The sequence below is a fragment of the Salvelinus namaycush genome, chromosome 24 (genome assembly GCF_016432855.1).
Source record: "Salvelinus namaycush isolate Seneca chromosome 24, SaNama_1.0, whole genome shotgun sequence".
Lineage (NCBI taxonomy): Eukaryota > Metazoa > Chordata > Actinopteri > Salmoniformes > Salmonidae > Salvelinus > Salvelinus namaycush.
In genome coordinates, this window is record NC_052330.1 from 20929119 (window position 1) to 20944006 (window position 14888).

The window sequence follows — 14888 nt, forward strand, 5'->3', positions numbered from 1 at the left end:
CTTAAAGCACGTCTTGACAGAAGTCAGAGCTGTGAGAGGAGCAGCCACTTAACCGAAATTACGAATGAAACGCCGATAGAAATTAGCGAAACCGAGAAAGCGCTGCAACTCGACACGTGACTTAGGAACGGGCCAATCGCTGACAGCCTGGACCTTAGCGGGATCCATCTGAATGCCTTCAGCGGAAATAACAGAACCGAGAAATGTGACAGAGGAGACATGAAAGGCGCACTTCTCAGCCTTCACGTAGAGACAATTCTCTAAAAGGCGCTGGAGTACACGTCGAACGTGCTGAACATGAATCTCGAGTGACGGTGAAAAAATCAGGATATCGTCAAGGTAAACGAAAACAAAGATGTTCAGCATGTCTCTCAGTACATCATTAACTAATGCCTGAAAGACAGCTGGAGCATTAGCGAGACCGAACGGCAGAACCCGGTATTCAAAATGCCCTAACGGAGTGTTAAACGCCGTTTTCCACTCGTCCCCCTCTCTGATGCGCACGAGATGGTAAGCGTTACGAAGATCCAACTTAGTAAAGAACCTGGCTCCCTGCAGAATCTCGAAGGCTGACGACATAAGGGGAAGCGGATAACGATTCTTAACCGTTATGTCATTCAGCCCTCGATAATCCACGCAGGGGCGCAGAGTACCGTCCTTCTTCTTAACAAAAAAAAACCCCGCTCCGGCGGGAGAGGAAGAAGGCACCACGGTACCGGCGTCGAGAGAAACAGACAGATAATCCTCGAGAGCCTTACGTTCGGGAGCCGACAGAGAGTATAGTCTACCCCGAGGGGGGGTGGTTCCCGGAAGGAGATCAATACAACAATCATACGACCGGTGAGGAGGAAGGGAGTTGGCTCTGGACCGACTGAAGACCGTGCGTAGATCATGATATTCCTCCGGCACTCCTGTCAAATCACCAGGTTCCTCCTGAGAAGAGGGGACAGAAGAAACAGGAGGGATAGCAGACATTAAACACTTCACATGACAAGAAACGTTCCAGGATAGGATAGAATTACTAGACCAATTAATAGAAGGATTATGACATACTAGCCAGGGATGACCCAAAACAACAGGTGTAAAAGGTGAACGAAAAATCAAAAAGGAAATGGTCTCACTGTGGTTACCAGATACTGTGAGGGTTAAAGGTAGTGTCTCACATCTGATACTGGGGAGAAGACTACCATCTAAGGCGAACATGGGCGTGGGCTTCCCTAACTGTCTGAGAGGAATGTCATGCTTCCGAGCCCATGCTTCGTCCATAAAACAACCCTCAGCCCCAGAGTCTATCAAGGCACTGCAGGAAGCAGCCGAACCAGACCAGCGTAGATGGACCAACAAGGTAGTACAGGATCTTGATGGAGAGACCTGAGTAGTAGCGCTCACCAGTAGCCCTCCGCTTACTGATGAGCTCTGGCTTTTACTGGACATGAAATAACAAAATGTCCAGCAGAACCGCAATAGAGGCAAAGGCGATTGGTGATTCTCCGTTCCCTCTCCTTAGTCGAGATGCGAATACCTCCCAGCTGCATGGGCTCAGTCACTGAGCCGGTGGGAGGAGATGGTTGAGATGCGGAGAGGGGGAACACCGTTAACGCGAGCTCTCCTCCACGAGCTCGGTGACGAAGATCTACCCGTCGTTCTATGCGGATGGCGAGTGCAATCAAAGAGTCCACGCTGGAAGGAACCTCCCGGGAGAGAATCTCATCTTTAACCTCAGCGTGGAGTCCCTCCAGAAAACGAGCGAGCAACGCCGGCTCGTTCCAGTCACTGGAGGCAGCAAGAGTGCGAAACTCTATAGAGTAATCCGTTATGGATCGATCACCTTGACATAGGGAAGCCAGGGCCCTGGAAGCCTCCTTCCCAAAAACTGAACGATCAAAAACCCGTATCATCTCCTCTTTAAAGTTCTGATAATCGTTAGTACACTCAGCCCTTGCCTCCCAGATAGCTGTGCCCCACTCCCGAGCCCGACCAGTAAGGAGTGATATGACGTAGGCGATCCGAGCTCTCTCTCTTGAGTATGTGTTGGGCTGGAGAGAGAACACAATATCACACTGGGTGAGAAAGGAGCGGCACTCAGTGGGTTGCCCAGAGTAACATGGTGGGTTATTAACCCTAGGTTCCGGAGACTCGGAAGACCAGGAAGTAGCAGGTGGCACGAGACGAAGACTCTGAAACTGTCCTGAGAGGTTGGAGACCTGAGCGACCAGGGTCTCAACGGCATGACGAGCAGCAGACAATTCCTGCTCGTGTCTGCCGAGCATTGCTCCCTGGATCTCGATGGCAGTGTTGCGAGAATCCGTAGTCGCTGGGTCCATTACTGGTCGGATCCTTCTGTTATGCTGGTGAATGAGGACCCAAAAGCGACTTAACAGAAACAGAGTCTTTATTCCAGTCTTAAACAAAAACGATACTCCTGGATATTATCTTAGGAAAATACTAAACAGGAAAACTGAAATCCTCTCGTCAGTAGAGAGGAACGACTGGAGACGCGACCACAGACTGCAGGTCGCTTCGGGAAGGCACAGGCCGTAGCTGACATAGACACCTGCTCACACGCAGCATCTGAAGAAGGCAAAAACACGACAGGGCGGAACAAGGACACAGAACATCAAACATCAAACAAGGATCCGACAAGGACAGAAGCGGAAAACAGAGGGAGAAATAGGGACTCTAATCAGAGGGCAAAATAGGGGACAGGTGTGAAAGAGTAAATGAGGTAGTTAGGAGAATGAGGAACAGCTGGGAGCAGGAACGGAACGATAGAGAGAGAGAGCGAGAGAGGGAGAGAGGGAGGGGGAGAGAGAGGGATAGAAAGAGGGAAAGAACCTAATAAGACCAGCAGAGGGAAACGAATAGAAGGGAAGCACAGGGACAAGACATGATAATCAATGACAAAACATGACAAATTCAGGCCTCTGCACCTTAGATAGATTACTTTCATTCACACACTCTTGCATAGGTGTGTGTGTGTGTGTGTGTGCTTGCCTCTATGTGGGTGCTGCATATTTTCAGGAGGCTGTCTGCACTCTGCACATCCTGGCTCTGTTTCCATGGTGATCCATTCTCCAAATCCTGTGTGTGTGTGCATGCGTGCACATGTGCGTGTGTGTGTGTGCAGCAGAGAATGGGTTGGTTTGTAAGTAACAGTGTGACAGTGGCGAGGGGGATTAGATAAATAAACAACTCCAGCTGCAGTAACACTGAGTTAATAACACTATCTGGTTAACACTGATAAATATAGACCCCGGCAACCATGGGCAACATCCCAATTCTCCATAGCCTCCTATCCTCCTATCCTCCTATCCTCCTCTCCTCTCCTCTCCTCTCCTCTCCTCTCCTCTCCTCTCCTCTCCTCTCCTCTCCTCTCCTCTCCTCTCCTCTCCTCTACTTATCGCCTTTCCTTCATGACCCCAGTCATCCCTATCCTCATCCTCTATGTTAGCCATGATGGCAGTCTTTGGCATAGGGAGAGGAGAGAGGAGAGAGACATGGAGGAAGAGAGGAGGACTGAGATGGAGATAGGGAGATACACATACGTGCGCGCGTGTGCACGCACACACATACACACACACTACAGTACACACTCTCACAGGGGACTGACAGCCATCCATCTCTCCCTTCAGTAAGCTCCTGTCTTTGAAAGATGACTCTCAGGGCTTCAGCAGTTAGCCCTGTCCTTCCCATGCTCTGTTTCTAATTGACTTTGTTCCTTTAGCTGCTCTAAGCTCAAAGTTTATCTTCTCTCTCACTATACGCCTGAGCTATCTGTATGATGTGTGGGAACTCTAAACACATCTGTTGTATGTGACATCCCTTTGATGAGGCTGAGAGGAGTGTCCCTTTGATGAGGCTGAGAGGAGTGTCCCTTTGATGAGGCTGAGGGGAGTGTCCCTTTGATGAGGCTGAGTGGAGTGTCCCTTTGATGAGGCTGAGGGGAGTGTCCCTTTGATGAGGCTGAGGGGAGTGTCCATTTGATGAGGCTGAGGGGAGTGTCCATTTGATGAGGCTGAGGGGAGTGTCCATTTGATGAGGCTGAGGGGAGTGTCCATTTGATGAGGCTGAGGGGATTGTCCCTTTGATGAGGCTGAGGGGATTGTCCCTTTGATGAGGCTGAGCGGAGTGTCCCTTTGATGAGGCTGAAGGGATTGTCCCTTTGATGAGGATCACCTTTATTTTCTATTTTTTTCTTTTTCACTCTCTCTCTCTCTCTCTCTCTCTCTCTCTCTCTCTCTCTCTCTCTCTCTCTCTCTCTCTCTCTCTCTCTCTCTCAGATCCTCCAAGGCCCACCCAGGTCCTGTGGTCCACATAAGTGACAACCCCATGGATGAGGGAAAGGTATGGAGTGGCTCTCTGCCCCAAAATTGTGTACATTACATGTGTGTATCTTTCCTTCTTGTTGTTGAAGAGTGTTGCATGCCCCTAATCCTTCTCTAAAGACCTCACACATCGCTCGATCGTTCAGGTCTGACACTTTACCTTTATCCTGCCATCTGTCCCCCCCTCCCTACCTCCCTGCCCCTCTCTCTGGACGTAGGTTTAGCCTTTATGAAACATTAAAGCTGGCTGAATCATTATTTCTCTTTTATTTGAATACACAGATAATTGCTTTTGAAATATGAATGACTTGTCACAGCCATGGCTGTTCAGACGTTTATTTATCATTTATCCGTGTTTCAGGACTCGGGGTGCGAGAGGAGCTGAGTTCCAAAGAACAACATAAAAATATAGAAGGAAAATAATTCCTTATCATTTGAATTTCAATGAAGGCATTCTCTCACAGAGAGGTTTAAAGGTCCAACGCTGCCGTTTTTTAAATTGATCTCAATATCATATAATTTCTGGGTAACAATTAAGTACCTCACTGTGATTGTTTTTCAATTAAAATGGTCAAAAATAAACAAAAATAGCTTCTTAAGCAAAGAGCCATTTCTCAAGCAATGATTTTGCTAGGACTGTCTGGAAGTGGTCTGAGTAGGGAGGGTAAACCTGAAAACTAGCTGTTATTGGAAGAGAGGTTTGGAACTCTCTTTCTTATTGTCTATTAACTCATTTACCGCTTGGTGATGTCACCAGGCAGGGCAAAACTCCATCCCATCAAAACAGGCTGAATTTTATGGAATTTTTAAACAACTCTTACGCTCAAAGGGCATTATCATCATGTTAACAATTTCACAGTATTATTCCAAACTCATAGTTGGAAATATATATAAAACATAGGGAATTCATGTTTTTGACTGCACTGGGCCTTTAAATAAATAGTCCATTGTTTGGGGTATTTTGATAATATCAACTTTAGGCGGCATGGTTTGGTTAACAATAGTCATGAAAAAATTTAACAAAATGCACTTTTATTTACTTGTTGTTATTAACAGTTTAGAACCAAGGTGAAAAGGTGATCAAATAAACTGTGTATCCTGTTTGTCTTCTATTTCATCCCACCATCCAACTGCAGGGTGCCGTGGGAATGTTGAGCGTATTGTTCCTTCTCTGATATGTCTGTCCTCACCGGGCCAAATCTCACTGGCTGTCTGTCAATTTTCCCTTCCAGCTTATCATTGGATATGAGGCTGGAATTGTGGTCTTGTGGGATCTGAAATCTAAGAAAGCAGACTACCGCTACACTTACGACGAGGTAGGCACCATCTCCCACAATGCCTTTCAGTACCTCTCTTCCTGTGATCTGAGGAATGCATGAAAATACAAAAAGAGAAATCAAATATTCATGAACTGCTTAATATAAATAGAATACTGTGTGTGTACTGTGTGTGTACTGTGTGTGTACTGTGTGTGTATACTGTGTGTGTACTGTGTGTGTGTGTATGTGTGTGTGTGCACTGTGTTTTCCATATGCATTGTTTGCCTTTGAGAGATTACATTAAAAGAGGTTTAGAGTCTGTGAAGGGCTAGAGATGTAGACCAGGACTGTTTGGTGTTCGTTCTGTACCTGTACCCATACTGAGTTACTGTAAGGTTCTGTATTTATTTTCTTAGTCAACCTTTTGTTCTGTTTCGTTGTGTTCTTGAACGTAGCCCTGTTTCTTTGTGTTCTTGAATGTAGCCCTGTTTCTTTGTGTTCTTTAACGTAGCCCTATTTCTTTGTGTTCTGGAACGTAGCCCTGTTTCTTTGTGTTCTGGAACGTAGCCCTGTTTCTTTGTGTTCTTGAACGTAGCCGTGTTTCTTTGTGTTCTTGAACGTAGCCGTGTTTCTTTGTGTTCTGGAACGTAGCCCTGTTTCTTTGTGTTCTGGAACCTAGCCCTGTTTCTTTGTGTTCTTGAACGTAGCTCTGTTTCTTTGTGTTCTGGAACGTAGCCCTGTTTCTTTGTGTTCTTGAACGTAGCCCTGTTTCTTTGTGTTCTTGAACGTAGCCCTGTCTTTCATTTTTGTTCATTGATTTCACCTGTGTTAGTTACTCACCTGGTCTCATCAGCTCCTTATTTAGTTCAGTTCATTCTGTTTGTGCCTTTGTGGGTATTGTTCGTCTTGACATTACTAAGCCTTTTCCTAGCTCGCTTGTGAGAACCAGTTATAGCCTTCAGTAATAGTTTTGATTCACCTGCCTGTTTGCCTACCTGTGTATGACCATTGCCTGCCTGTGACCACAATTCCTGCCTTCAGCGACGACGAAATAAACACCTGCGTGTGAATCTACACCTTTTTCTCCCTGAGTATTCAGTACAGAATACCTCACTTAATAACGGAATAGATTCAGCGGCGCTACAGTGGCGCCTAACCCAGCAAGCGGAGCATATGGAGGAAATCCAGGTATTGTAACCCATAGCCCTTCATTCATATCCATGCCTGGAAAATATGACGTTTCACCTGGGAAATGTCAGGGATATCTGATGCAATGCAGCAACTACATTGAGCACAACCCCACTAACTTCGCCACCGACAAGAGCAGGGTGGATTTTGTCTCTACTCACAGGCAAAGCCCTGGATTGGGCCACCGCCATATGGACTGCCAACAGCACAGAACTCTGATCTGAGACCCATTTCCACACCCTCTTCAAAGAGGTATTCGATCCCTCTCCTTCCGGTCGTCCTAGAGGAGACCTCCTCATAGAACCTCAACAAGGACGCAATTCAGCTGCCGAGTATGCCCTCGAGTTCCGCACCGTTGCTGCAGGGAGTGGATGGAGTGAGGCTGCTTTACTTACCATCTACCGGAGAGGGCGCAACAGGGAATTACAGGCAGAGCTGGCCTGTCGAGGTGGCCTTCAGGATTTAAATCAATACAGTCGTATGTCCATCTCCATCGACCACCTCATCGCCGACCGCCGAAGAACTATGCCACCCAGGAACACGAAACCTTCTCTTTCCATGATTCCGTCATCCCGTCCGAGTCTTCCAGAGCCCATGCAGTTGGGCCATGCTCCTCTCCCGTGTATCGAACGTCAAAGGCGGATCCAAGAAGGGCTCTGCCTGTACTGTGGAGGGAAAGATTATCTACTTAGCCATTGCCCTGTTCACCACCCACGGAGAGATGAGAAGGTTCCCTCCGCTGCCATGCAGGTAGACGTGTCCATATTTCTAAATATCTCCCAGAAACAATTCTCCATCCCAGAATTGATAACCGTGAAGGTGGTTACTAAGTACGTAGAAGGCTTGATGGATTCGGGAGCAGCAGGTAATTTTATTGATCACCAGCTAGTACAAGAGCTTGACATTGATCTAACACCTGTCACTCTTCCCTTAAGGATTAACACCCTGGATGGGCAGCCATTGGGCACGGGCTTCATTATGCACCTGACACAGAGCGTCACCCTCCAGATTGGAGTCTTCCACACAGAAACCATTCAACTCATGGAACTCTCATCCCCCAAACAGCCACTCATCCTCGGACACCCCTGGCTTTGTCGTCACGACCCTGCCATCTCGTGGTGACAAGGTGAACTACTGTCCTGGTCTTCTACCTGCTTCATCAGTTGTCTCAGCCTACCCTGTAGAGCCACCACCATTGGACTCTGCCTCTGCAGTGCCACCCACCATACCATCTGAATATGCCCAGTACAGCAATGTCTTCAGCAAAATCAAGGCCACCACATCGCCCGGGGGACTGTGCTATTGACTTACTCCCTGGAGTGTCCCCACCAAAGGGCTGTGTTTTCCCCCCATCTATCCTGGAAAATGAGGCAATGGCGAACTACATTGATTACACTCAAACGGTTTAATTCGTCCTTCTTCCCCGGCTGCGTCCAGCTTCTTTGTTGGAAAGAAGGACAGTGGTCTCCTTCCATGTATTGATTACCGTTCCCTGAATGACGTCATGGTCAACAACCGTTTCCCCATTCCTCTGATCTCAGCGACCCTTGAACAAGAGGGCCACGCCAACATCTATACAAAACTTGACCTGCGAAGTACATACAACCTTGTCCGTATACGTGAAGGCGACGAATGGAAGGCGGTCTTTATCACCACACGAGGGCACTACCAATACCTGGTCATGCCCTACGGCCTTACTAACGCCCCCGCCTTCTTCCAATCCTTTATGAACAAGGTTTTCCAGGATATGCTCAACTGCTTTCTCATTGTCTATATTGATGACATCCTGATTTACTCCTTACTTCCTTAATTAAGGAACACATACAGCATGTGCAAAATGTTCTTCAATGGCTCCTTGACCATAACCTTTATGTGAAGACTGAAAAGAGCCCCTTCCATGTAAACTTCCTCAGTTTCGTATTGACACCTGGAGGGGTCAGCATGGATGAGAACAAAGTCACCACCGTCAGTAAATGGCCCAAACCCACCACCGTTAAGGAACTCAAGTTTCATTGGGTTCTCCAATTACTATCGCCGGTTCATTCGGAACTTCAGTTCTACTGCCGCTCCCCTCACTGCTCTTACCAGCCAAAAGACCCGGACCCTTCAATGGACTGATACCACCCTGACTGCTTTCAACAACTTGAAATGCCTCTTCACCTCAGCTCCTGTCCTTCACCAACCTGATCCGACCCTTCCTTTCACCCTGGAGGTGGAAGTAGGAGCCATACTCTCTCAGCGGGTGGGAACACCTCCAAAATCACATCCCTGTGCCGCCTTCTCCAGGAAATGATCCTCCGCTGAGAGGAATTTACGATGTGGGGAACAGAACTCCTCGCCATCAAGCTGGCCCTCGGAGTGGTGCCACTGGTTGGAGGGCGCACAACATCCCTTTCTCGTCTTAATAGATCATTGTAATTTGGAATATATCAGAGGGGCCAAGAGGTTAAACTCCAGACAAGTCCGCTGGGCTCTTCACATGTTTCCATTTTCATGTTACTTACATCCCTGGAAAGAAAAACTTAAAAGCTGATGCTCTCTCCTGCCAGTTTGACCTTCTGACCAGTAACTAAGACCCTACACCAATTCTTCCTTCCTCTTGCATTATGGGACTGGTACAGTGGGAAGTTCACTCTGCCATACAAGAAGCCTTAACCTCTGACCTGGCTCCTCCTGAGACACCAGCTGGGAGGAGTTACGTACCAGCAGCTGTTAGACCCCAACTGATGCAATGGTGTCACACATCCTTGGGGTCAGGACATCCAGGCATTACACAAACCACCGAACTTCTAGCCCGTAAATTCTGGCTGTCCTCACTGGCATCTGACGTAAGGGATTACTTGCACTCCTGTCCAGTCTGTGCCCAAACCAAAAGCCCTCGTCATCTCCCTTCCGGTAAGCTTCAACATTTGCCAATCCCTCACAGACCCTGGTCCCACATAGCTGTTGACTTCATCACAGACCTTCCTGAATCCTCTGGTAACGCCACCATCCTTGTCATAGTAGACCATTTTTCAAAAATGTGTTGTCTGGTTCCTCTTCCTCATTTACCTAACGCCATGTAATTGGCTGAGTATGTTCCAGCAGGTGTTCCGTCTGTATGGGATTCCGGAGGACATCGTCGCTGACCGCGAGCCCCAGTTTGTCTCCCGGGTGTGGTGAGCCTTCTGTGACTGACTGAGGGTCGCCCTCAGCCTATCCTCTGAGTACCATCCCCAGACCAACGGGCAGACGGAACGCCTGAACCAAGAAATGGGGAAGTACCTCCGCCAACAATGTTCTGCCTCTCCACATGACTGGAGTGGCCTGGACCGAATACACTCAGAACTCACTCACTCCCTCCGCCTTACTCCATTTCAGTGTGTACTTTGTTACCAACCCCCCATGTTTCCCCTGGGAGGCGGAGCCTGGTACTGTCCCAGCTGTCGACGACTGATTTCGGTGTAGTGAGCGGGTATGGGAGACCGCTCACTGGCATCTGCAGGAAGCCTCTAATACCCAGAAACGCTTTGCCGACAGATGCCGCCACTCTTTCACCCCGGACAGCGTGTGTGGCTCTAGAGAGACATCCACCTCCCTGCAAAAAATTCTGTCCTCACTTCATTGGTCGCTTAAACCTCTCTAGGGTACGTGAGACGGTAGCGTCCCACCTCTTCAACAGCCAGTGAAAGTGCAGGGCGCCAAATTCAAAACAACAGAAATCCCATAATTAAAATTCCTCAAACATACATGTATTTTACACCATTTTAAAGATACACTTGTTGTAAATCCAGCCACGGTGTCCGATTTCAAAAATGCTTTACGACGAAAGCAAACCAAACGATTATGTTAGGTAAGTGCCTATTCACAGAATAAAACAGCCATTTTTTCAGCCAAAGAGAGGATTCACAAAAAGCATAAATATAGATAAAATTAATCACTAACCTTTGATCTTCATCAGATGACACTCATAGGACTTCATGTTACACAATACATGTATGTTTTGTTCGGTAAAGTTCATATTTATATCCAAAAATCTGAGTTTACATTGGCGCGTTACGTTCAGAAGTTCCAAAACATCTGGTGATTTTGCAGAGAGCCACATCACTTTACAGGAATACTCATAATAAACATTGCTAAAAGATACAACTGGTATGCATGAAATTTTAGATGCACTTCTCCTTAAATATGGCTGCAATCCTGCTAACGGGATCGATATGACAACAGCCAGTGAAAGTGCAGGGCGCCAAATTCAAAAAGCAGAAATCTCATAATTAAAATCCCTCAGACATACATGTGTTTTATATAATTTTAAAGGTAATCTTTTTGTTAATCCCACCAAAGTGTCCGATTTCAAATATGCTTTTCAGCGAAAGCACTACAAACGATTATGTTAGGTCACACCAAACCACAATAAGCACAGCCATTTTTCCAGCGAAAGATTGCTTTCACAAAAAGCAGAAATATAGCTAAAATTAATCACTAACCTTTGATGATCATCAGATGACACTCATAGGACTTCATGTTACACAATACATGCATGTTTTGTTTAATAAAGTTCATATTTATATAAAAAAAATCTGAGTTTACATTGGCGCGTTACATTCACTAGTTCCAAAAACATCCAGTGATAGTGTATAGCCACATCGTTTCAACAGAAATACTCATCATAAATGTAGATGATAATACAAGTTATACACATGGAATTATAGATATACCTCTCCTTAACCTCTCTTGGGCACGTGAGGCGGTAGCATCCCACCTATTCAACAGCCATTGAAACTGGTGGGCGCCAAATTCATATACAGAAATACTCATTATAAAAATTCAGAAAACAAAACATATTTTACATAGGTTTAAAGATGAACTGCTTGTGAATCCAACCACGGTGTCAGATTTTTTTAAATGCTTTACGGCGAAAGCATACATTACGATTATGAGAACATAGCCCACTAAACAAATCATTACAAACAGTAGCCAGCCAGCTAGAACAGTTACACAGTTTAGAAATAGAGATAAAATTAATCCCTTACCTTTGATCTACATATGGTTGCAATCAGCAGACATTAATTTACTCAATAAATGTTATTTTTGTTCGATAAAGTATCTTTATACCCAAAAACCTCAGTTTTCTTCAGTAATCCACAGGCTAAAACGCAGTAAAAACAGGAAGAGAAAAAAATCCTAATTTGTATCCGTAAAGTTCATAGAAACATGTCAAACGATGTTTATATTCAAACCTCAGGTTGTTTTTAGCCTAAATAATCAATAATATTTCAACCGGACAATAATGTCGTCAATATAAAATGTAAACAAGAAACGCACTCTCTCGGTCTTGCGCAGGAACAAGCTCAGGGTCCACTCATTCAGACTGCTCTTACTTCCTCATTTTTCAGGATACAAGCCTGAAACATTTTCTGAAGAATGTTGACATCTAGTGGAAGGCATAGAAACTGCATTTTGAGTCCTAAGTCAATGGATACTGTATTGGCATTGAATAGAAAACTACAAAAACAAAAAAACAACTACTTCCTGAATGGATTTTCTCAGGTTTTTGCCTGCCAAATCAGTTCTGTTATACTCAGACACTATTTTAACAGTTTTGGAAATTTTAGAGTTTTCTATCCAAATCTACCAGTTATATGCATATCATATATTCTGGGCCTGAGATGCAAGCAGTTTAATTTGGGCATGCATTTCACCCCAAATTCCGAATGCTGCCCCCTACCCTAGAGAAGTTAATGCAACCGCTGTGTCAGATTTCAAAAAAACTTTACGGAAAAAGCAAACCATGAAATAATCTGAGACGGCGCTCAGAACATTAGTCAAATTAGCCGCCATGTTGGAGTCAACAGAAACCAGAAAATACATGATAAATGTTTCCTTACCTTTGATGATATTCATCAGAATGCATTCCCAGGTCCACAATAAATGCTTGATTTGTTCGATAATGTCCGTTATTTATGTCCACTTAGCTACTTTGGTTAGCGCGTTTGGTAAACAATTCCAAAGTCACAAAGCGCGTCCACTATAACGTGACAAAATGTCCAAAGTTCCATAACAGTCAGTAGAAACATGTCAAACGATGTATAGAATCAATCTTAAGAATGTTGTTAACATACATCTTGAATAACGTCCCAACTGGAGAATTACATTGACTTCAGTTGAGCGATGGAACGGAGCTGGCTATCACGTGAGCGCGCATGGTCAGCTCGTGGCAGTGGTGACTAATTCCTGTCTCCTTCGCCCCCCCTTCACATTAGTCATCAGACAAAGTTCTGTTGACATCTAGTGGAAGCCGTAGGAAGTGAAACCCATCCATATCTCGCTGTAATTTCAATGAGAGTTTGGTTGAAAATCTGCCACCCTCAGAAAAAATTCAAACAGGAAGTGGAACTTCTCAGGTTTTTGCCTGCCATATGAGTTCTGTTATACTCACAGACATAATTCAAACAGTTTTAGAAACTTCAGAGTTTTCTATCCAATACTACTAATAATATGCAAATATTAGCAACTATGACTGAGAAGCAGGCCGTTTACTCTGGGCACCTCTGTGGACCTTTCATCCAAGCTACTCAATACTGCCCCTGCAGCCATAAGAAGTTAATGCAACCGCTGTGTCAGATTTCAAAAAAGCTTTACGGAAAAAGCAAACCATGCAATCTGAAGTCGGCGCTAAGAGCCCAATCAAGACAAAAATATATCCGCCATATTGTGCAGTCAACAGAAGTCAGATATAACATTATAAACATTCACTTACCTTTGATCTTCATCAGAATGCACTCCCAGGAATCCCAGTTCCACAATAAATGTTTGTTTTGTTTGATAATGTCCATCATTTATGTCCAAATTCCTCCTTGTTGTTCTAGTGTTCAGTACACTTTCTAACCTCACAACGCGCGTTCAAGTCCAGCGGAAAGTATGGACGAAAAGTTAAAGTTATATTACAGTCCTTAAAAACATGACAAACAAAGTATTGAATCAATCTTTAGGATGTTTTTAACATAATTCTTCAATGTTCCAACCGGAGAATTCCTTTGTCTTCAGAAGTGCGACGGAACAGAGCTCGCTCTCACATGAATGCGCATGATCAGCTCATTTTCAGGTCATGGTAGACCTTACTCAATCCCCTCTCATTCGGCCCCACTTCACAGTAGAAGCATCAGACAAGGTTCTAAAGACTGTTGACATCTAGTGGAAGCCTTAGGGAGTGCAACATGTATCTTCATTAGGAGCTGAGTTGAAAATCGACCAACCTCAGATTTCCCACTTCCTGATTGGAAGTTTTCTTCTCAGGTTTTTGCCTGCCATATGAGTTGTTATACTCACAGACATCATTCAAACAGTTTTAGAAACTTCAGAGTTTTCTATCCAAATCTACTAATAATATGCATATTCTAGCTTTTATGGCTGAGTAGCAGGCCGTTTACTCTGGGCATGCTTTTCATCCGGACGTGAAAATACTGCCCCCTACCCCAAAGAGGTTAAGATAACCCATCGCAGCAACCCTGTCACGTACTGCCTCGTTACCCCCGGCAGTGTAAAATGTCCTCGTCCTTCCATGTATCTCTGTTTAAAACCGGTCACCTACAGTCCTCTTCATCCTCCAGTCTCAACCCGCAGTGCGCCCCCCACCGTTGGATGTCGGAGGGGAACCTGCATTCACCATTCAGGCCATCCTTGATTCCAAACGCCTGAGGTTGCATCCACTATCTAGTGGACTGGGAAGGTTATTGGCCTGAAGACGGGTCCTGGGTCCCCGACCAGGACATTCACGACCCAGAGATGATTCAGGCATTCCACGGTAACCGTCCGGATTGTCCCGCTCCCCGACCTCGGGGTCGACCCCCGAACAGACCCACTGGACATCAGCCTCGACGCAGAACGTCGGGTCAGTCCACGACCTTGTCGAACCAGCCTACTGGACCTCGCGGTCGCCTCTGCTCCCCCGCCCGCGCCCTCCGGTGCCGTTGGGTCGTCAGGAGCCTCCGAGGGGGGTTGTTCTATATTTATTTTCTTAGTCAACCTTGTGTTCTTGAACGTAGCCCTGTCTTTAATTTTTGTTCATTGATTTCACCTGTGTTAGTTACTCACCTGGTCTTATCAGCTGCTTATTTAGTTCAGTTCATTCTGTTTG

General features: G+C 45.7%; 1 protein-coding gene across 2 annotated transcripts in view; it reads left to right on the plus strand.

The window, feature by feature from the left end:
- LOC120019562 (syntaxin-binding protein 5-like) overlaps positions 1–14888 on the plus strand; it is a 196393-nt gene that overhangs the window by 128631 nt on the left and 52874 nt on the right. For both annotated transcript variants that reach the window (XM_038962867.1, XM_038962866.1), the window contains exons 6-7: positions 4281–4344; positions 5558–5641. In XM_038962867.1, the coding sequence (XP_038818795.1) occupies positions 4281–4344; positions 5558–5641 (148 nt within the window). The remainder of the gene's footprint in view (positions 1–4280; positions 4345–5557; positions 5642–14888) is intronic.